We start from the raw sequence: 21528 nt of genomic DNA, 5'->3' as shown, positions 1-21528 counted from the left end.
TGTCTTAAGCAAAGAACAGAGAAGTCCCAGATGATGGTGGCTTTTATGTGTCATCCCACAGGGCGATAGTTCATCCTCTGCCTTGCTTAGCTCAAATGGAACAGCTATGGCGTTAATGTCCTGTGGAACTAAAACTGTACTTTTTCAATTAAGGAAAAACAGCATAGAGAGGAAGAATCAGAGGAAGGGAATGCGGAGCTCGGGCCTCTCTCACAAATTCCGTGTTTGTGAACACACGTCTGCTGGGAGAACAGTTTGTGTGAAGCAGGGACCGTTTCTGTGACAAAAGAGAGCATGTCTTTTCCAGCAGCTGGGAATCACGGAGCCAGATGCGAATGCCGTGTGACTTGGCAACATGAACATTCGCGTACACATTCATAATTTTTAAATAAATAAAAAATATCCATTTTCAAGTTGCAGTCTTTGTATTTAATTTTTCCCCCTATTACTGCTTGCTCTTTGGCAATTCATACACAATAAGAAGGGATCAGGGACGCAGGTGGCGCTGTGGGTTAAACCACTGAGCCTAGGACCTGCCGATCAGAAGGTCGGCGGTTCGAATCCCCGCGACGGGGTGAGCTCCCGTTGCTTGGTCCCTGCTCCTGCCAACCTAGCAGTTCGAAAGCGCGTGAAAGTGCAAGTAGATAAATAGGTACCGCTCCGGCAGGAAGGTAAACGGCGCTGCTCTGGTTCGCCAGAAGCGGCTTAGTCATGCTGACCACATGACCCGGAAGCTGTACGCCGGCTACTTCGGCCAATAAAGCAAGATGAGCCGCAACCCCAGAGTCAGCCACGACTGGACCTAATGGTCAGGGTCCCTTTACCTTTACCTTTAAGCAGTGATTAGCAACAGCATACTCAACACCATTCAGCGGGCCCAAGGCATTTTGCTGCCTGAACGATTTGTTAACTTCCTATGTCTTTAATATCCTCCTTTCTCCTTGAATGCAGTTCCAATTGGGGTGGAGGAAGGGGGTGCGGTGGGGGTGGGCTGCCCCGGGTGTCACCACAGAGGGGGGTGACAGCATGCCACGCGGCACTCACTGCGGGGCTTGCAGCGCACCCGAGCCATGCATCTCTCCTGGGAGTGACACAGTGGCTTGGGTCCCTGCAGGCTCCATGCTGCCCCAAACGGTCCGCCCGCCACCTTCCCCCCAGCTATAGGGCAGCTGAGTGGGAGGAGGCAGGCAGACTCCTTGGAGGCCCCACAGAGCATCCTGCCTCGCTCGCCCCGCCCCAAGGATGGCTGGACCCGCCCCTGGGCGCAGGGCAGGTGCGCCATCCTAGGCGCCCAATCGGCTTGGTCCGCTGCTGGTACCCGTATCAAAAGAATTGTGCAGTAGAATCATAGAATCATAGAGCTGGAAGAGACCACAAGGGCCATCGAGACCAACCCCCTGCCAAGCAGGAAACACCATCAGAGCACTCCTGACATATGGTTGTCAAGCCTCTGCTTAAAGACCTCCAAAGAAGGAGACTCCACCACACTCCTTGGCAGCAAATTCCACTTTCTCACTTAGCCTTGATTGCTATCTTGATTTATTGTTGTTGTTGTTGCAGCCACACAAGCTGGGACAGGTTTACTCTTAACATACCGTATTTTTTGCTCTATATGACTCACTTTTTCCCTCCCAAAAAGTAAGGGGAAATGTGTGTGCGTCTTATGGAGCGAATGCAGGCTGTGCAGCTATCCCAGAAGCCAGAACAGCGAGAGGGATCGCTGCTTTCACTGTGAAGCAATCCCTCTTGCTGTTCTGGCTTCTGAGATTCAGAATTATTTTTGTTGTTTTCCTCCTCCAAAAACTAGGTGCGTCTTATGGTCTGGTGCGTCTTATAGAGCGAAAAATACAGTATCTTTAAGTTAAATGGGAAAGAAGAAAAATGCTTAAAGGTATCTAAAGAAGTACAAGGCTATGGGACACTTTCACATGTTGGTCTTTTTCTCCTTTAACAGTTAAGCCAGACCCTAGAAATTAGGTTGGAAGGAAGTGATTTTGCTTCTTCTGCTCTGGATAAAGTGGGGAAATCTATCAAGCTTCCAGGACGTGGAAAATCACATCAGGACAGAAGAAAGGTTAGTCTCTCTTTTGTCAAGTTGCTAATGATCGATAACAGTAAATCTGCCTTCTTGTCTCAATAGGTCTTGGGCATCTTAACATGCAAAATGCCGGCTGCAAAGAATATACTGTATTCCAATTACAGGTTGTGTGTCGCACCCCAAAATCAGATGATTTTGTAAAGTATCTCAGCATTAATACAGTATTTTTGCCACCTAGTGGTAACTACCAGTAGCTTAAATATTTTTAGCATCTCCACCTTTATGGGAAACATAGGAAATACGTGGCAAGATCCTGCCAAAGTTCAGTATTTTTTTCAGACAAGCTTCAAGACCACTACAAGATCCATCACTCAGAATCAAACGAAACCACTTCTTAGCTGAAGCTGACTCTGGGGTGTAATGATAACCAGTTCCACACGTCCCGATATAAAAGGACTAGTAGGGAGTGACTGGGCTGCCTGGGGAATCTTGTAGAAAGCAAAAGACATTTGAGGGTTTTGTTTTTGTTTCCAACAGGTAGTATAATTTGTGAGTATGGACTGGTCGTGCCAAACTCATGTTCAATTTGCCAACTTTAATCAAAATGGCACCTGGCATCCCAACAAAGCCCTTTGCTGCCCCCACTTTGGGTACCCGGTCTGCTGAGTTTGGCCAAAGCGACATTTTGGTCTACCATCTTGGTTCAAAACGGGGCCAGTGTCCAAATGCTGGCAAAGATTGCCTCCTCCACCTTGGGGACCCTCGTGCCAAGCCTGGTGACAATATATTGAACCTATGACCGAAAACGGGCAAAGCCACACCAAAGGGACGTTTTGGGCCGCCATCTTGACACAAAATGGCACCATGCATAGAAATGGTGATGAACCCTAAGCTGAGTTTGCTGGCAATATCTTGAGAGGCAGCCAAGCCTGTAGAAAATAAGACAGGCAGGCAGACAAGCCGCTTTCCAAATATATAGTAGATTGTCTGAAATCTAAATAATCTGGAGGGATGAGGGTTAAGAGGTAGTTAGGAAAGGGAGGGACAAAGCCATAATGAGAAAATGTGGAAGCTATCGTTTAATCAAAAGATAGGTATCTAATTACAAGATCTAAGGGGAAGAAGAAAAATGAACATTTATGGGCATCAACAGAGCATATTCAAAACCCAACAGTATTGCAGGCTGCTCCTTTTGCAGAAAATAGTGTAAAATAAAGAGTGATCCTTTCACCAGGTTTTTATTTCACCATAATTTGCTTCAGTGGCTGATTGAGGTGAAGGAAGGACGGCAGGGAAGAGTGTATGAAATATGGAAACATTTCCAGTAGGATTGTGTTCCATATTTAATCCGTTTATTCTCAGTCAAAATAGTTTTTTTAATATGCACATGAAATGTTTGTGCCACTGTTATATTGGTTTGCAATGGGAAATATATATATATAAAAACTGGCTGTTCTGTGGCTAGTTGATGCTCTTTCAAAACCAAAACTTTATGTCCCAAGATGTAAGAAAACCGATTCGCGTAGTTGGAAAAAATGAAACGAAAGCTGTTCTTTTCCAATACATCATTTCCAGCTTTCCAGTCAGTAAAAACAGGGATGTAGAAGCAGTCATTTTCCATTTGCTGTTAGATTTCAGCTTCCGTTTTCCTTAACCATTGACAACAGCTGCAAAGTACGGAGAGTCCGAGCTGTGGGCCAAACATATCTCTATCCCTGCTGTAAAATACTGTATTTAAAAGAACTGCATTTAATGAGGCTGTTGTTCTTCCGAGAAAGCATTACAACAATCACAGCAAACTAAACCTAGGCGTGAAGTATCCCTTAATCCTCATAAAAGATTAACAATCACCCAGAAATAAATATGTATATATACATATATATGGTGCACATGGTATTTGTTTGGAATTTTTATTTCTTGAAAATAATAATTCATACAAATGGACACAGTCACAAACATGATTTTAACCCAAAATATTGCTAGCCTACCACATTACCAGGAAGGCATCCATGTAGGCAATGAAATGCAGCTACTTTTCAGTAGTCTAGTGCCTCTCTCAATCTCTCTCTCTCTCTGCATCCCACCAATAATATATATTAACCGGTGACAAAAAGCATAATGCTCGTTTATAAAAAAAACTTTTTATTTTGCACCTCAAAATCTCTTCGAAATGTCTTCATTCTGAAATAAGGGGAATTTGTGCCGAAATTAGGAGAAACTGTTTTTACTTTATTAAATTATTCTAAAAAAATAAGACAAGAAGGTAGAAAAAACAATGCACTGCGTGGCATAGAAAGAAAAATGGGAAAAATCGTTGTCCTGAGAAGTTCACCAACTGCTTCGCTTTTAGGCATTTTTAAACATATAAAAAACAAAGGATCCCAAATCTCAAAAATGGTTTGTCGAATGCCTCCCTTATATATATTTTTTTTCTTGTTGACAACTAAGCAAACAAACCCTTGTTAATGTTCTAAAAACTGTACACAGACAAGTACATTCATGATATAATTAAACTACTAACTTCTCTGGCTTAACAAAGAACCCATAGGACACAGAAACGGTGAGTCAGGTCACTGAACAGGGACAAACTACATTTTTATATGGAGGAATAAAGTTTTCAAATCTTTCATCTCCCACCATTTCTCGTTATACTGCATTTTGGACCACTGTCTAAAACATAATATGGCCTCCTCTGTATGTTCATGATTTTGCATCTATTCAAAGTCCAATCGGTTTTCCGCACGCTTTCCACAGTCGCCCGTGCTGGGAATGATGTTTTCTTAGGCTACAACTGGTCGTTAGGGTGGTCTCTATCAGCTTCCGGTTTGACTGTCTGGCCCGGAGAAGGAGCGTGGGGAGGGTGGGCGACAGGAGGAAGCCCATGCGATAAGGACATGGCGTTGGGGACTATTCCTTCTACGGCAGTAGGTAGGCCAGGTGGAGCCACGCTGACGACCCCGGGAGGATACCTGCTGAGAGAAAGGAGAGCACGCATCAGAGATCTGGTGAGACCCAGTGTGACTTTTTATTTTATTTTATGGTGTGTGTGTGTGTGTGTGTGAAGAGGTTTTCCTACAAAATTTAAGGAAGAGTAACTTGTAGCACAGGGACGCGGGTGGCGCTGTGGGTTAAACCACACTAGAACTTGCTGATCAGAAGGTCGGCTGTTCGAATCCCCACAGTGGCGTGAGCTCCCGTTGCTCGGTCCCTGCTCCTGCCAACCTAGCAGTTCGAAAGCACATCGAAGTGCAAGTAGCTAAATAGGTACCGCTCCGGCGGGAAGGTAAACGACGTTTCCGTGCGCTGCTCTGGTTCACCAGAAGCGGCTTAGGCATGCTGGCCACATGACCCGGAAGCTGTACGCCAGCTCCCTTGGCCAATAAAGTGAGATGAGCGCCGCAACCCCAGAGTCGGTCACGACTGGACCTAATGGTCAGGGGTCCCTTTACCTTTACCTTGTAGCACATGACAACTGTTGTCTGAGGCATATCTATCGACCTGGAAGTCAGATTCACTGAATGCATGAACATGAACAAAAGATCTCCAACTGGCAACTTTTAAGCTTTTAATCAGAAATGAAATCTTGCAAAGGAGTTGTCAGGGAACTGCCATCGGAGCCAGAGGGAGAGGGAGGGCTCCAGAGGGATTCCGGAGAGCGTCCCGGGAGGGAGAGAAGCAGCACATCTTCTGGGGAAGGAAATCAGCGTAGCACCAGTGGAGGAGGGGGGCAGATGGGGGAATCGGCGAGGTGGCTCCAAGACTCCTCGCCGGGGACCAGCGGGGAGAGCACGGGTCCTCCGATGCCCACACCCTCCCTGCGCAGAAGGCTTCCGCGCAGGGAGAGTAGGCAGAGACTAGGCGTCAAAGAACTTTTATGCTGGAAGAAGTTCAAGAAACGCCCACTGACGGATTCTGCCAGCGATTGAGACAGCCACGGGCGAGTGGCTGTCCAGACAGAAAGGGTTCACTCAGGCAACCCACCCAGGTGTGGCGCCAATTTACGCACGAGCAACCCCTAGAACCATTACAGGAGTGCTACCGTGTAAATAGTAGCCAGAAGTAGAAATCCCATTAAAAAAGGAAAAAGTAGCTTAATGCCGCATTTAATTGCTCGCTTACTAAAGGAGGGCTGTTAAGTATTCTGACACTCTTGCAGATGACGTTGCTGCCTCTCAGGGGGGCGGGAAGGTTATGGAGTCCCCCCTCCCAATTTAGCAGCAACTACATGTGAGATCAGTCACTAGAGCATGAGTAGGCAAACTAGGGCCCGGGGGCCGGATCCGGCCCAATCGCCTTCTCAATCCAGCCCGCGGAAGGTCCAGGAATCAGCGTGTTTTTACATGAGTAGAATGTGTCCTTTTATTTAAAATGCATCTCTGGGTTATTTGTGGGGAATAGGAATTCGTTCATATTTTTTTCCTTTTCCAAAATATAGTCTGGGCCCCCACAAGATCTGAGGGACAGCGGACCGGCCCCCTGCTGAAAAAGTTTGCTGACCCCTGCACTAGAGCCTCCCCCAATAAAATCTGGTTATTGTGGAGTATCAGCTGCCCCCCCACCCCCACATGTCCACAAGAGATTTGGAAGTTACAGCAATAGAATTTGATGGGAGTGGCATTTGACTCAAAATGTTAAAACCTTCTGAATCTCTTCTCCCCGAGTTGACGCCTCACAATGACAGTTCACCATCAGCATGTCAACAGATATACATAGTGGATACTGTCTAGAGCAGACAAAAGGGAACGCCATTAAACTGGCTGCGAGAGAACCTTCTTACCTGTATGCAGCGCCATTGAGCTCTGGGTGAACAACTCCTGGGTCCATGCTGGCCCAATGTGTAGCTGCAGTCAAATGTTCTTTGTTGACACAGTTCCTCAGGTTGTCTGGAATGCGACCTAGCCAGACAGTTAAATATTGCAGCATAAGTAAACTCCGCATGTGCAAATAATGTCAGGTTAAAAAGAAAACGCACGCGAATGCGCGCGGCACATTAATAATGGCCGTTTTTCATTGTTATCAGTTCACCCGGTATGCCCCACGGAGAGCCTCAAGGTCCATAAATAGCAGCACTCTAGTGGTCCCGGGCCCTGAGGAAGTTAAATTAGCTTCAACCAAAGCCAGGGCCTTCTCAACACTGGCTCCGGCCTGGTGGAACGCTCTGCCTCATGAGACCAGGGCCCTGCAGGATCTGATTTCTTTCTGCAGGGCCTGGAAGACAGAGTTGTTCCGCCCTGGCCTTTGGCTTGGAGCCAATTTGATTCCCTCCCCCTCTTTCTTTTTCCTTTTCCCCTCCTGTGATGAGGCTGCATTTTAATATTTTAATGTTTCAATATTTTAATGTTGTATTTTAATCTTGTTTTTAAGTTGTATTCATTCAACTTGTTTTTATTATTGCTTGTAAGCCGCTCTGAGCCCGGCCTTGGCTGGGGAGGGCGGGGTATAAATAAAAATTATTATTATTATTAGGCAAGTTATCTCCTTCATTTGATATTAATCGCTATGAAGTGGTACCTTGAGTTACAAACGCCTCAGGTTACAAACGCTGCTAACTTGGAAGAGTTACCTCGAGTTGAGAACTTTGCCCCAGGATGAGAACGGAAATCGTGTCCCGGCGGCGCAGCGGCAGCAGGAGGCCCCATTAGCAAAAGCACACCTCTCGTTAACAACAGTTTCAGGTTAAGAACGGACCTCCGGAACGTTTGTAACTAGAGGTACCACTGTAATACACCTAGGGTCAGGTGTGCACCTGGTCCACACCCTCAAACTACCACAACAAAACGACCCCACACAACCTGACTTTGGTGAGGCTCCACCAGCTTTGTAACCGAAGCGGTGTTCAGTTCACATTCAGAGTCGTGCTTAAAAGCCAACGTTTTCAAAGTTAGCAGTGCCACACTTAGCAAACGCTATTCCAAACCAGTTTGGTGTCCTTTGTACTACTGATGTTCTAGATACAGAAGAACGGCATGCTCCTTAAGCCAAATGAAGTCAGTAAAAGAACATTGAGGGGAATATGGCTGGCACCTGTGATAGCTTTCCGGATCTCTCGGGCTGCTTCTTCCCGCATCTCTATTGAGGCCTGCTCACTGTACCACGCAGCGTGGGGAGTACAGATCAGATTTGGCGCATCCTTCAGGGGACCCTGACTAAAGCTGAGAGAAAAAGTAAAGAAAGATATCATATACTGTACATCTTATACTGTGATTAATCATCATCATCATCTTCCTGAACAGAGGCTTTTGTGTGTTTATTAAGAATAAGTATAAAAAGGTAAAGGGACCCCTGGCCATTAGGTCCAGTCATGACCGACTCTGGGGTTGTGGCGCTCATCTCGCTTTATTGGCCGAGGGAGCCGGGGTACAGATTCCGGGTCATGTGGCCAGCATGACTCAGCCGCTTCTGGCGAACCAGAGCAGTGCACGGAAACGCCGTTTAACTTCCCGCCGGAACGGTACCTATTTATCTACTTGCACTTTGACGTGCTTTTGAGCTGCTAGGTTGGCAGGAGCAGGGACCGAGCAACGGGAGCTCACCCAGTCACAGGGATTTGAATCGCCGACCTTTCGATCGGCAAGTCCCAGGCTCTGTGGTTTAACCCACAGTGCCACCCGCGCCCCAAAGAATAAGGATACACAGCCAGAAATGAACGGCAAACACCCATGACTTCCATTTCTCAACAGCACAGCCAGTGCTGAGGATAATGGGAACAACAACATGTGCATTTGAGCAAACAGTATTGAGACGGGGTTTGAAAGCCCAGAGTAGATGTTTCCATAGAGTTCGCCGGAGGAAGATATATGTAATAAAACAGTAAGACAGCCATTTGCCTAGATATAAAGAGAAGTACCGTATTTTTGCTCTATAAGACTCACTTTTCCCCTCCTAAAAAGTAAGGGGAAATGTGTGTGCGTCTTATGGAGCGGATGCAGGCTGCGCAGCTATCCCAGAAGCCAGAACAGCAAGAGGGATTGCTGCTTTCACTGCGCAGCAATCCCTCTTGCTGTTCTGGCTTCTGAGATTCAGAATATTTTTTTTTCTTGTTTTCCTCCTCCAAAAACTAGGTGCGTCTTGTGGTCTGGTGCGTCTTATAGAGCGAAAAATACGGTATTTGTGGTAAACTTTTGGGAGAGTTAGTTCTGGAGTTGCTGGTTCTGTGGTAATATGAGAGGAACGTGGTTCATTTGAACAGCTTCTCCCTGCCTTCATATCAAGTCTCAACCAGGTCAATATCTTGGCACCCCAAACAGATTTTGAAATTTATGATTGAGCTGTATACTGGGGTGGCTGGGCTTTCCTAGCCAAAACTTGATAGTGGAAAGGGATCAAACAGCATCTTTGAGGTATCTGTTCCTGACTGAATCCATGGAAGCTATCAAGGTGTTGTCTAAACTTTTGTGTGGAGCTGTTAGGTGCTCACTACCAGTATCTCAGAGCCCTGCAGGGCAGAGAATATAGATGGAGGACAGGCCAAGCAGTCAGTCGGGAACGTATTTTTGCTACGAAATACGCCTTTTACCCTTGGAAGATTGTGTAGAACCATTAATTTCCTACTAATTGGAAGTGAGGGCGAGTTGAAGCTGCTGCTACCCAAGCCAGTGGGTGGGTCCGAAGGTGAGCAAAGGCTGGTCACCAGGGACACATAATTGATATTTTCTTTTTAATAAATAGCAGGAAACAACATATTCTGGGTCACTGCATATTCTGATAATAATCCAGAGATGCAAGTATAGGAGACACTTGGAACACTCTAGGAAGGACCAGAGAATCTTCATTTGGAAGGTGGCGTTGTGGGTTAAACCACAGAGCCTAGGACTTGCCAATCAGAAGGTCGGCGGTTCGAATCCCCGCGACGGGGTGAGCTCCCATTGCTCGGCCCCTGCTCCTGCCAACCTAGCAGTTCGAAAGCACGTCAAAGTGCAAGTAGATAAATAGGTACCGCTCTGGCGGGAAGGTAAACGGCGTTTCCGTGTGCTGCTCTGGTTCGCCAGAAGCGGCTTAGTCATGCTGGCCACATGACCCGGAAGCTGTACGCCGACTCCCTCGGCCAGTAAAGCGAGATGAGCGCCGCAACGGCAGAGTTGGCCACAACTGGACCTAATGGTCAGGGGTCCCTTTACCTTTTTATTTTTGTTTAGCAATAGAACAGGCACTAAACAGGAAACAGAATCACCTGAATGGTTCTGACTCGTGTACATCCAAGGCTGCCCCTCGTATCCTTCCTTCCTTCAGGGCCTGTGCAAGCGCTTTTTCATCTACTAGCCCTCCTCGAGCCATGTTCACAAGGAAGGCTCCCTGTCGCATCTGCGGGAAGTTAAAATGCCAAGATTAAAAACGCGCGAAATAAAGTTGATGTTAGTAGAGGAACCAGCCGTCATTGGAACAGCTTACACCCAAAAGTGGACCACTTGCCTTACTACACGCCGGAAAAATGCTACAAAAATCTTCTTATAAACGAAGCTTAAAAGGTGTAAATAGCCAAGCAAAACTGCATCAAACAGATTCATTTTTGCATTTGACAGATGTTCAGTCTGCGTTTAAATGCTATAATGTAGCCTAAGGCAATACTGAAAGCAAACCTTAAAAATATGGGCAGTTTGATGCTTCAAAAATACTTTCCGTCTAGTTAACAAGACTTTAAAATGTGTGCCCTGTTGTACTGCACTGAAGTCAGATGACAATTTATGAAATTTAAGACTCGCTGAAAGGAACTGCCGTGGCTTTGGAAAAAGTGCGCAGGCTGTTTCCTCTACCTTTCACAAGAAACTGAACTGATTTACTGCAAAAAAAATCTATATTAAGGTAAAGTGAATAGAAATTACTAAAAACGAGACGTGTGAAAACAAGCACCCGTTAGCAAACAAAAAGTGTTTGCTTACTGAGGCAACAATGTAATTTTCTACTTGCCTTAACATATCAATGGAAACACTTAAAAGTTGTACCAAGTAGAACAGCACAGCTGCCGACATAAAAATAAGTGACATATTAATAACTTATCAGAACACCTTTGCATTCCAAGATCCTTTAGGAAAGCGGAAATATTTAATAAATTATAAACCTGACACAGACAATTGTAGCTTTCAGTAATACGCTTATGTCAATTTCCTGTTTCATCACGAAGTTTCACGGCTTTCAGAAACTTGCAAGCAAACATATCCATAAACTATGTTAATGTCATTCAACAAATGGCCAGCCCATAATGTTGAGATTTCTTGCTTGCTGAAACCCAATTAACTTGAAACCCAGAAAGCTGTAGAAACCAGTTTATGTGAAGCGTATGACTAGATAAAAGACAAATCATGAACTGCCTCAAAAGAGTATCCACAGAATTAGCTGCGCAGCAAATTTTGTTGGTTGGAATAAAGAAAAGAAAAGGTTTATGGCACCTTAAAGATCAGAGCATTCATTTATACCAACATTTCTGCAGCACAGAATCGATACTGTAATTAATATAAAAAAAGAATAAAACAACAATTTGAAGTACCTCATAAGATTGCAGGAGCAGCAAGATAGCAACAGGTTAACTAATGCCTTTATATTTCTTTATCTGACATCCTGCTGTGTCTCATGGGCTCAAGACATATCAGAGCAACTTTTCTAAACGTTAATTCCCCGTTCCCTGGGAATCAAAGCACAACTCTAAAAATCAGTGGAAAAACTACTGTGCCCTGAAAATGCCTGCTGAGATCAAGGTGGTTTTGCAACCTGCCTAAATAGAGGCCATGAGGCAGCCAGCCCTTCTGCCCAGTCGCCAGACCTCTTAAAGCGGGGGGGGGCACCCAGAAATGGATTGAATTCTCATGTTCTCGTGCAGGTTCACAGATGAAAAAGAGATTCTTGGAATTATTGCAGCACAAGCTTCCATGAACTAGGTGCCAATACATCAGGTGGATGGTCTGATCACCAAACCTCAGAGAAGTGGCTGCATAATACAAAAAGTATTGTTGTTGTTTAGTCGTTTAGTCGTGTCCGACTCTTCGTGACCCCATGGACCAGAGCACGCCAGGCATTTCTGTCTTCCACTGCCTCCCGCAGTTTGGTCAGACTCATGTTGGTAGCTTTGAGAACACTGTCCAACCATCTCGTCCTCTGTCGTCCCCTTCTCCTTGTGCCCTCAATCTTTCCCAACATCAGGGTCTTTTCCAGTGAGTCTTCTCTTCTCATGAGGTGGCCAAAGTATTGGAGCCTCAGCTTCAGGATCTGTCTTTCCAGTGAGCACTCAGGGCTGATTTCCTTAAGAATGGAGAGGTTTGATCTTCTTGCAGTCCATGGGACTCTCAAGAGTCTCCTCCAGCAGCATAATTCAAAAGCACCAATTCTTTGGCGATCAGCCTTCTTTATGGTCCAGCTCTCACTTCCATACATCACTACTGGGAAAACCATAGCTTTTACTATACGGATCTTTGTTGGCAAGGTGATGTCTCTGCTTTTTAAGATGCTGTCTAGGTTTGTCATTGCTTTTCTCCCAAGAAGCAGGTGTCTTTTAATTTTGTGGCTGCTGTCACCATCTGCAGTGATCATGGAGCCCAAGAAGGTAAAATCTCTCAGTGCCTCCATTTCTTCCCCTTCTATTTGCCAGGAGGTGATGGGCCCAGTGGCCGTGATCTTCGTTTTTTTGATGTTGAGCTTCAGACCATATTTTGCGCTCTCCTCTTTCACCCTCATTAAAAGGTTCTTTAATTCCTCCTCGCTTTCTGCCATCAAGGTTGTGTCATCTAGGATGCAACTAACTGCAAGACTGCCATTATTCTGTAGGCAGTTCTCCGCCTGCAGAACTAAGAAATGGCAAGCATACACTTCTGATAATGTAAGTTCAATAAAAACTAAGTTACGGCTGTAAATGCCATGGGTGATCTGCAAACGTTTCAGCTGAAAGTCCGAAATTATTTCAAGTACTCTCCTCCGCCAGTAGCCTGACAACTAAATTGGGATGGGAACGCTTGTGAGTATTAGCACTGAACACAAGGGGGCAGTAGCCACTTAATCTACGAATGGAGATGTGCAGAAATTTTACCGGAAGGCAACTTTTCGGTTCACGAGTAAACAAAGATCCACGTGATTAAACTGCAGTGGTAGGGTGTGACATTTCTTCACCGAGTAGAACCTATTAATAGGACAGACGGCAGCCAAAATTGATACCTGGTTGCCTGGCAGAACCTCTCGCCTCTCAATATACACTAACAATATATGTGCAATATGGCGATGACATCTTTGGTCTGCCTCGCAAGCCTGTTGTAAGTATCTCTAAGGCGATGTTTGTGAACACACAAAAATTGCTATGTATATGTTAATCGTCACTGTGACATTATCCGAAACGTACCTGTTTAATGGTGAAGTCGTTAATAAGGTGATGGTTGTGTTCATTTAGGCTGCAGTGGAGGGTGACGCAGTCGCTGTGAAACAACAAATCCTGCAAAGTCGTCACCCGCTGAAGTCCAAGAGCGCGTTCCATGCCATCTGAGAGGTACGGGTCGTAGAAAATGACATTGAAGCCGAAGGCTTTTGCACGTAGTGCAACCGCTTGACCAACTCGTCCTGCGGGGAGGGGGAGAATTTGTTTCGTCTTACAACAAATATTGTTGAGGCAGGTATAAAGCAACCCACCCATTCATGCAGATGGGGCCTGGATGCAATGTTAAACTTATCTCTTTTCTGGTGCGGCCGTAAGGAAAAGGTTTAGCTTCTGCTTTCAGTTAACCATGGTTTATTATCATTATCCCCAAAGCTGAATCTTAAATATGGTTTAGGACAGTGTTCTTCGATTGTGGGTCCCACCTGCGGCTAAGCTGGCCGAGGATATTGTCCAACAACATCTGGCTGAAGAACACTGGTTTAGCGGAATCGTAAACCAGGGTTTAATGTTTGCGTCTTTCCCTAAACCATAGTTAAGAATATCCAGTTTATCTGGGTCCAAGGATAACGTGTGGACATAATTAGTTGGAAGTGGAAGCAAACCCTTCCCATCTACTCTTCCTCATGGTTGCAGCGGAAGAAGAGAAGGGAGCTCACAAAGCAGAGGGCCATTCGTATTATGCTAAGCCATAGTTTAGTGTTACGTCAGAACGAGGTCACAGAGTACGTACACAGTAGTCCAACTTAAAGAGTTCTAATGAAACATAGGGGCAGGGAATGGAGAAGAGGAATTTCCAGTTCCATTAGGAAAACATCACTGTTACTCTTCCACCCCTCCCCAAACTTTGTGTAGACTTTTGCCCACTATGGTTCAACAAACTTATTTCTGCTACAGAGTGACAGGGCGGTTCTGGAATACATTTTAGAAATGAACTACTGAGCAAAATACAGTGGTACCTCGGTTTACGAACTTAATCCGTCCCTGAAGTCCGTTCTTAAACCGAATCCGTTCTTAAACCAAGGCGCCTTTCCCTAATGAGGCCTCCCGCCGCCGGTGCCCTTCCACAGTTCGATTTCCGTTTGTAGACCAAGGTAAAGTTCGCAAACCGGGACACTACTTCTGGTTTTGCGAAGTTCGTAAACCAAATCGTTCATAACAGGACAATTCTTAAACTGAGGTACCACTGTAGAGGAGTAGATATTTGGTCTTGGTAATGCAGACAATAGGTTTGGAGCATCTTAGGGCACTAGCTAACCCAGGGCAGCAATTCTAAATAGATACCATCATCCTTAGCAGCTTGTTAGGGTCCCGATTAGCCTTAAGCCACAACAGTGGATGCATTTAAATAACAAACAGACTTTATCCGCAAAGAGCAGAGAGCAGGACAAGAGGTTTAGCCTACCTAACCCAATAATGCCCAGGGTCTCCCCTCGGATTCTTGCAGCCCCAGAAGCCACTTCCCGGATCTGCTCCACGCTCTGCACCCTCGTGCCTTCTCGCAAGGCCTGATGAAGCCAGGTGGTTCGTCTGTACAGGTTCAAGATGTGGCACATTGTAGAGTCTGCTGTCTCTTCCACGGATGCAGCCGGAACATTGCACACTGCAATCCCTTAAATAATAATTAGAAAAAAACACAATGTGTTGAATCCTAGGGTGGCTCCAGAATGCCACGGAACCCCCCCCCCCCCGGATCTTTATGAATTCAACCAGCCCCTGGCCCTCAGAGATGTTGGAAAGACATATACTATTAAGCACCTAAAGCAGGCATAGGCAAACTCGGCCCTCCAGACGTTTTGGGACTACAATTCCCATCATCCCTGACCACTGGTCCAGTTAGCTAGGGATGATGGGAGTTGTAGTCCCAAAACAGCTGGAGGGCCGAGTTTACCTATGCCTGACCTAAAGCAAGACTATGCACCTTTCCAACGATTAAAAAATGGACAGCCCCCACCTGATGCTTCAACCATCTAAAACAAGTCATGCATCAGAAAAGCGTAAGAGAAATAAGAGGGGTTGCGGGATAAACTCTTGCTTTGGGTAGGCAGGGGAGAGTGGAGCTGGATGTAAGCAGTTGCTCCAGGGATGGGACCAAGGCTTACTTGACAGAATTTAGTTTCTAGGATGCTCCAAGGTTGTGATCCAGGCGTAGCTGACCTGTGGTCCTCCAGACCAGAGCTGGCACCAATGGTCGGCATGCTCAGGCTGAGGGCTCAAGAACCCTTCATGGCGTGGGGCAGTGAGGAGCTGCGAGTCATGGAGGTGGATGGGAGGTGGCATGGAGGATGCCTTGCCCAAGAGGCCTTCAAGATCATAGAGTTTGGATCCAGATCATAGAGTTCCAGATCATAGAGTTTGGATCCAGATCATAGAGTTTGGAAGGGACCACAAAGATCATTTAGTTCAATCCCCCAATCTTTTGCCCAATGTGGGGCTCCAATCTACAGCCCTGGGTTAAGAATCTCATGCTCGGCCCTGTATACATGAAGGAGTGTCTCCACCCCCATCATTCTGCCCAGACACTGAGGTCCAGCACCGAGGGCCTTCTGGCAGTTCCCTCACTGCAAGAAGCCATGTTACAGGGAACCAGGCAGAGGGCCTTTTCGGTGGTGGCACCCACCCTGTGGAACACCCTCCCAGCAGATGTCAAAGAGAAGAACCACTACCAGACTTTTAAGAGACATCTGAAGGCAGCCTGTTTGGGGAAGTTTTTAATGTTTAATAGGTTACTGAATTTTAATATTCTGTTGGAAGCCGCCCAGAGTGGCTGGGGAAACCCAGCCAGACGGGCAGGGTATAAATACAGTGGTACCTCGGATTAAGTACTGAATTCGTTCCGGAGGTCCATTCTTAACCTGAAACTGTTCTTAACCTGAAGCACCACTTTAGCTAATGGGGCCTCCTGCTGCCACTGCGCCGTCGGAGCACGATTTCTGTTCTCATCCTGAAGCAAAGTTCTTAACCCGAGGTACTATTTCTGGGTTAGCAGAGTCTGTAACCTGAAGTGTATGTAACCTGAAGCGTATGTAACCCGAGGTACCTCTGCAATAAATAAATAATAACAATGCTCTACCAGCCCCAGCTGGCATGACTCATGGTCAGGGTTAATGGGTAGTGCAGCCCAGCAGGAGCTGGAAGGCAAGGCCACAAGTTAGCCACCTATACCTTCGCTGTCTGCAACAGAGATGACACAAATATGCAATGAAGCTGGGCTACGCTTCACAGCAACGTTACCACAGCAAAACGTTCCATAAGTTTTTGAGTCAATGTCCGCAGCCAGAGATTTTGGTGGATGTAAGGAGCAAGAGTGCGCTGGGAGGGGACAGCCTAAGTCAGTGCAAAGCAATGAACGCCTAAATATAAATAGTGGAGCCCCCTTGTGTTCACAGATGTGCTTTTGATCCAGTGCATGCCTCCATTAACAGAAGAAAGGAAGAATATTCCCCCTTTCCTTCTGTAACCTCCAGCTCACATCAAACGCTGAAGACTTGCTCCAGAGTGGGGGGATCCTCCAACAGGATGGAAGGTGCCATGGCTAGGGGGGGAGGGCAAACTGGCAAAAATCCCCCTCCCCACCTCTTCCATTAGCGGGTGGCACTGTGGGTTAAACCACTGAGCCTAGGACTTGCCAATCAGAAGGTCGGCGGTTTGAATCCCCGCGACGGGGTGAGCTTCCGTTGCTCGGTCCCTGCTCCTGCCAACCCTGCTCCAGTTCGAAAGCATGGCAAAGTGCAAGTAGATAAATAGGTACCACTCCGGCGGGAAGGTAAACGGTGTTTCTGTGCGCTGCTCTGGTTCGCCAGAAGCGGCTTAGTCATGCTGGCCACATGACCCAGAAGCTGTTTGCGGACAAACGCCAGCTCCCTCGGCCTACAGAGCGAGATGAGCGCACAACCCTAGTCGGTCAGGGGTCCCTTTACCTTTACGTTGGGTCAAAGGTCCTTTGGCTGGGTCGGGATGATATGAGATTTGGGGGCAATTCCCATCTCTTGTGGGGGCGCAATTAGTGCCAGCACCATCCGTTAAGAGTTTGGGTGTAATCTTCGACACCTCCCTTTCCATGGAGGCGCAGATTGCAGCTACAACAAAAGCGGCATTTTTCCATCTCCGCCAAGCTAAGCAGTTGGCTCCTTACCTCTCTCGCCCTGACCTAGCCACTGTGATCCACGCGACGGTCACCTCCAGACTGGATTATTGTAACTCGCTCTACGTGGGGCTGCCCTTGAAACTGACCCAGAAACTCCAGCGGGTGCAAAATGCCACGACAAGACTCCTTACGGGGTCCTCGCTGCGAAATCACACTCACCCGGTGCTATATCAGCTGCACTGGCTACCGGTGGAGTACAGGATCAGGTTTAAGGTGCTGGTTTTAACCTTTAAAGCCCTATACGGCCTAGGACCCTCGTACCTACAGGACCGCCTCTCCTGGTATGTCCCACAGAGGAACTTACAGCCTTCAAACAAAAGCATCTTGAAGGTCCCAGGCCACAGGGAAGTTAGGCTGGCCTCAACTAGAGCCAGGGCTTTTTCAGCTGTGGCTCCGATCTGGTAGAACGCTCTGTCACAAGAGACTAGGGCCCTGTGGGACTTGACATCTTTCCGCAGGGCCTGCAAGACAGAGCTGTTCCACCAGGCCTTTGGCCAGGGCGCAGCCTGACCCCCTCCTTTGGCTAGCCTCACAGAACTCTAGCCCAATGGTTGCCATTAATCTGATTTGAACTGATTTTATAATGAAATGATTTTAGAATGTTGTATTATTTTACTGTTGTTAGCCGCCCTGAGCCCGGCTTCAGCTGGGGAGGGCAGGATATGTATAAAAAAATCATTTTTATTTATTTATTTTTGTGAGCACCAACTGGAGTACCCTTACTTGAGTTATTCAATTAATTTCAAATACAGAGTACCATGCTTAAGTGCAACCTTCAAACACGTCAGCAAAGTTTGAACACCAAACCCCTTGGGTTTCTACATAAAATTTCACAGACGTGAATTAACGACATACCTAAATCGCCAGCAGATTTAATATCAATGTTATCAAAACCACTTCCAATTCTAACGATTATTCGAAGTGCTTTAAACTTCTCCAGGTCTTCACGGGTTAAAGTGATGGTGTGGTACATCAGGGCACCCACTGCTTCATTTAGTACCTGAAAAACAAAGGCAAACACAATTCAGCTACGTTCTCAACACGCCCTCCAGAATTCCAACGCCATCGCCTCCAAGAGTCTGGTCATCTCTCAAGGGAGAATTTCAAGGTGCGGTTGCAGCAGAATGGGTAGCAAAACGATTGCCTGAGACTTACTGTTCACTTGAGAGACCTGTTCACAAATGCTACTATATTTTGCTAGTTCCCCCCGGGAGGTGAGAGGGACACGGGTGGCGCTGTGGGTTAAACCACAGAGCCTAGGACTTGCTGATCAGAAGGTCGGCGGTTTGAATCCCCGCGACGGGGTGAGCTCCCGTTGCTCGGTCCCTGCTCCTGCCAACCTAGCAGTTCGAAAGCACCTCAAAGTGCAAGTAGATAAATAGGTACCTCTCTGGTGGGAAGGTAAACGGTGTTTCCATGCGCTGCTCTGGTTCGCCAGAAGCGGCTTAGTCATGCTGGCCACAGGACCCGGAAGCTGTACGCCGGCTCCCTCGGCCAATAAAGTGAGATGAGCGCCGCAACCCCAGAGTCGGTCACAACTGGACCTAATGGTCAGGGGCCCCTTTACCTTTACCCTGGCAAAATACCATGGATTAAGATGTTACGTACTTGGTAATCTGACTACTCTGGACCCAGTGCCCACCAACAGTCTGAGCTGCAGGTTTTGTTTTTAGCATCATGGCAAATCTCAAGACATTTAACAGGTTTCACTGAACTTGAGTGTACCCTAGTTCTTTAAGGCAAGAAAAAAGCCTTTGGGGAAATAAAGCAAAATAGAAAAATAGAGCGAAGCAATGGAAGTGTTTTCTTGTGGAGCTATTAGCACTGTGGAGAACGGTTGTTCCTTTCTGATCCTTTAACTTTTACTAAAAAGCGTAACACAAATAAACCAACTGAAAGGCAGTTCCCATCCCTACCTATCCTTCAAAGTGAAATAACTCTAGAGATAGGCATTATGCAAAGAGCTCCAAAGCGAGCCAAGATTTTTTGTTCCTAAACATCATCTGGTGTCAATTTATACAAGAGGCATCTAAGGTCACGAAGAATTTCCCATCAGCTCTCCAATAAGTGGTCGGCTGGCAAGAGTTTCTCTTGCTGTCAATAGTTTCCTTATTTCTCGAAAAGAGTAACAAAAAAACCCACACCTCTATAAGGATCAAAATTGCCATAAGCACATCCAATGGCAGAACTGGTACCAATTGGGGTTTTGCCATCTCCCATTCCACCTTGTGGAATGCAGATGACACAACCTTGATGGCAGAAAGTGAGGAGGAATTAAAGAACCTTTTATTGAGGGTGAAAGAAGAGAGCGCAAAATATGGTCTGAAGCTCAACATCAAAAAAATGAAGATCATGGCCACTGGACCCATCACCTCCTGGCAAATAGAAGGGGAAGAAATGGAGGCAGTGAGAGAATTTACTTTCTTGGGCTCCATGATCACTGCAGATGGTGACAGCAGCCATGAAATTAAAAGACGCCTGCTTCTTGGGAGAAAAGCAATGACAAACCTAGACAGCATCTTAAAAAGCAGAGACATCACCTTGCCAACAAAGGTCCGTATATAGTTAAAGCTATGGTTTTCCCAGTAGTGATGTATGGAAGTGAGAGCTGGACCATAAAGAAGGCTGATCGCCAAAGAACAGTCTTCCACTGTTTCCCGCAGTTTGGTCAGACTCATGCTGGTAGCTTCGAGAACACTGTCCAACCATCTCGTCCTCTGTCGTCCCCTTCTCCTTGTGCCCTCCATCTTTCCCAACATCAGGGTCTTTTCCAGGGAGTCTTCTCATGAGGTGGCCAAAGTCTTGGAGCCTCAGCTTCAGGATCTGTCCTCCCAGTGAGCACTCAGGGCTGATTTCCTTAAGAATGGAGAGGTTTGATCTTCTTGCAGTCCCTGGGACTCTCAAGAATCTCCTCCAGCACCATAATTCAAAAGCATCAATTCTTTGGCGATCAGTAAAGGGTATTTAGCAGCAACCGTGTTAGTGGAGCTAAAAGTGAGTCTATTGTCTACACTCCAGCATTGCAGGCAGTTGGTCTAGACAGGATTCCTTCCAACTCCACAATTCTACGACTTTGAAGCACCATCTCGTCTGAGAGGCCCTGATTCCCTGCACACACACCCCTGCCCGCCCAAATAAAAAAGCTAGGTAGGAGAAATAGCGCAGTGCTGAACATTCTCCCTTCACTGAATTAGAAAACTGAATGTGCTTATCTTCAGGAAAAATGAGGTTTGACCTATGGTAACCTTGGATTTAAAGGTCAGTCGCCCATATTGGAGTGGGAACATTTGAGTGTTTCTGACGAGCTACAATCTGAAGCAAGTTATCCTGTGAGATGCTGCCAACATCTTTGGTGAAATCTTCCATCTATTAGAGGAAACAAACCTGACATTTCTCTGAAAAGGTCAGCCATTAGCAGTTTGTAGAAATTACACTAATTTATTTGGTAGGGAACCAATTATTATTTTTTTTTATGAGACTTCACAGATAGATTGGGATCTATAGTTCAATACTAGTTCACATTTATTCTGCAGAGACACTGGCCATTTATGTGTTGGGCTGTTCAAAAAAGCGTTCTTACGACACATTTCATATTTTTTAAAAACGTACACCAATAGCCTCTAAGAAACTCTCTGCAAGGCCACCATTGCTATAAATCAGGGTGGGTCTTATTTTCAGCCTGAGGGCAACTTTCTTCCTCAAAGGCAAGCTTCTGGGATTTGCAGGCTAGTGGTGAGCAGTGCCAAGGCAAAAAAGGGGCACAGAGGGACCATGTGGCGCTGATATTTGTAGAGTGGGCTATATTCCAGCCATACAGAAGTCATAGGTTTATAAACACAAAACCCCATTTCCATCCTCTATCCAGGCAAGAAAGGTAAAGGGACCCCTGACCATTAGGTCCAGTCGTGACCGACTCTGGGGTTGCGGCGCTCATCTCGCTTTACTGGCCGAGGGAGCTGGCATACAGCTTCCGGGTCATGTGGCCAGCAGGACTAA

At 46.4% G+C, this 21528-nt stretch overlaps 1 protein-coding gene across 11 annotated transcripts in view; it reads right to left on the bottom strand.

The window, feature by feature from the left end:
* Nucleotides 1-3934: 3934 nt before the first annotated feature.
* The window catches only part of CTBP1 (C-terminal binding protein 1), a 53658-nt gene continuing 36064 nt past the window's right edge, over nucleotides 3935-21528 (bottom strand). For 6 of the 11 annotated variants that reach the window (XM_083440868.1, XM_083440863.1, XM_083440861.1 and 3 more), the window contains 7 exons: nucleotides 18388-18532; nucleotides 14791-14997; nucleotides 13356-13570; nucleotides 10209-10339; nucleotides 8063-8190; nucleotides 6816-6933; nucleotides 3935-5007 (listed from right to left, as the gene is read on the bottom strand). In XM_083440868.1, the coding sequence (XP_083296994.1) occupies nucleotides 4824-5007; nucleotides 6816-6933; nucleotides 8063-8190; nucleotides 10209-10339; nucleotides 13356-13570; nucleotides 14791-14997; nucleotides 18388-18532 (1128 nt within the window). In that variant the 3' untranslated portion in view covers nucleotides 3935-4823. Of the gene's footprint in view, nucleotides 5011-6815; nucleotides 6934-8062; nucleotides 8191-10208; nucleotides 10340-13355; nucleotides 13571-14790; nucleotides 14998-18387; nucleotides 18533-21528 lie in introns of all 11 variants that reach the window. The other 5 variants (XM_083440864.1, XM_083440860.1, XM_083440867.1 and 2 more) reach the window with 1 other exon arrangement.

Source organism: Podarcis tiliguerta (assembly GCF_965153285.1).
Source record: "Podarcis tiliguerta genome assembly, chromosome: 5".
Taxonomy (NCBI): Eukaryota; Metazoa; Chordata; class Lepidosauria; order Squamata; family Lacertidae; genus Podarcis; species Podarcis tiliguerta.
The sequence above is the reverse complement of the archived record's forward strand: the minus strand, read 5'-3'. Positions and strand labels throughout refer to the sequence as shown.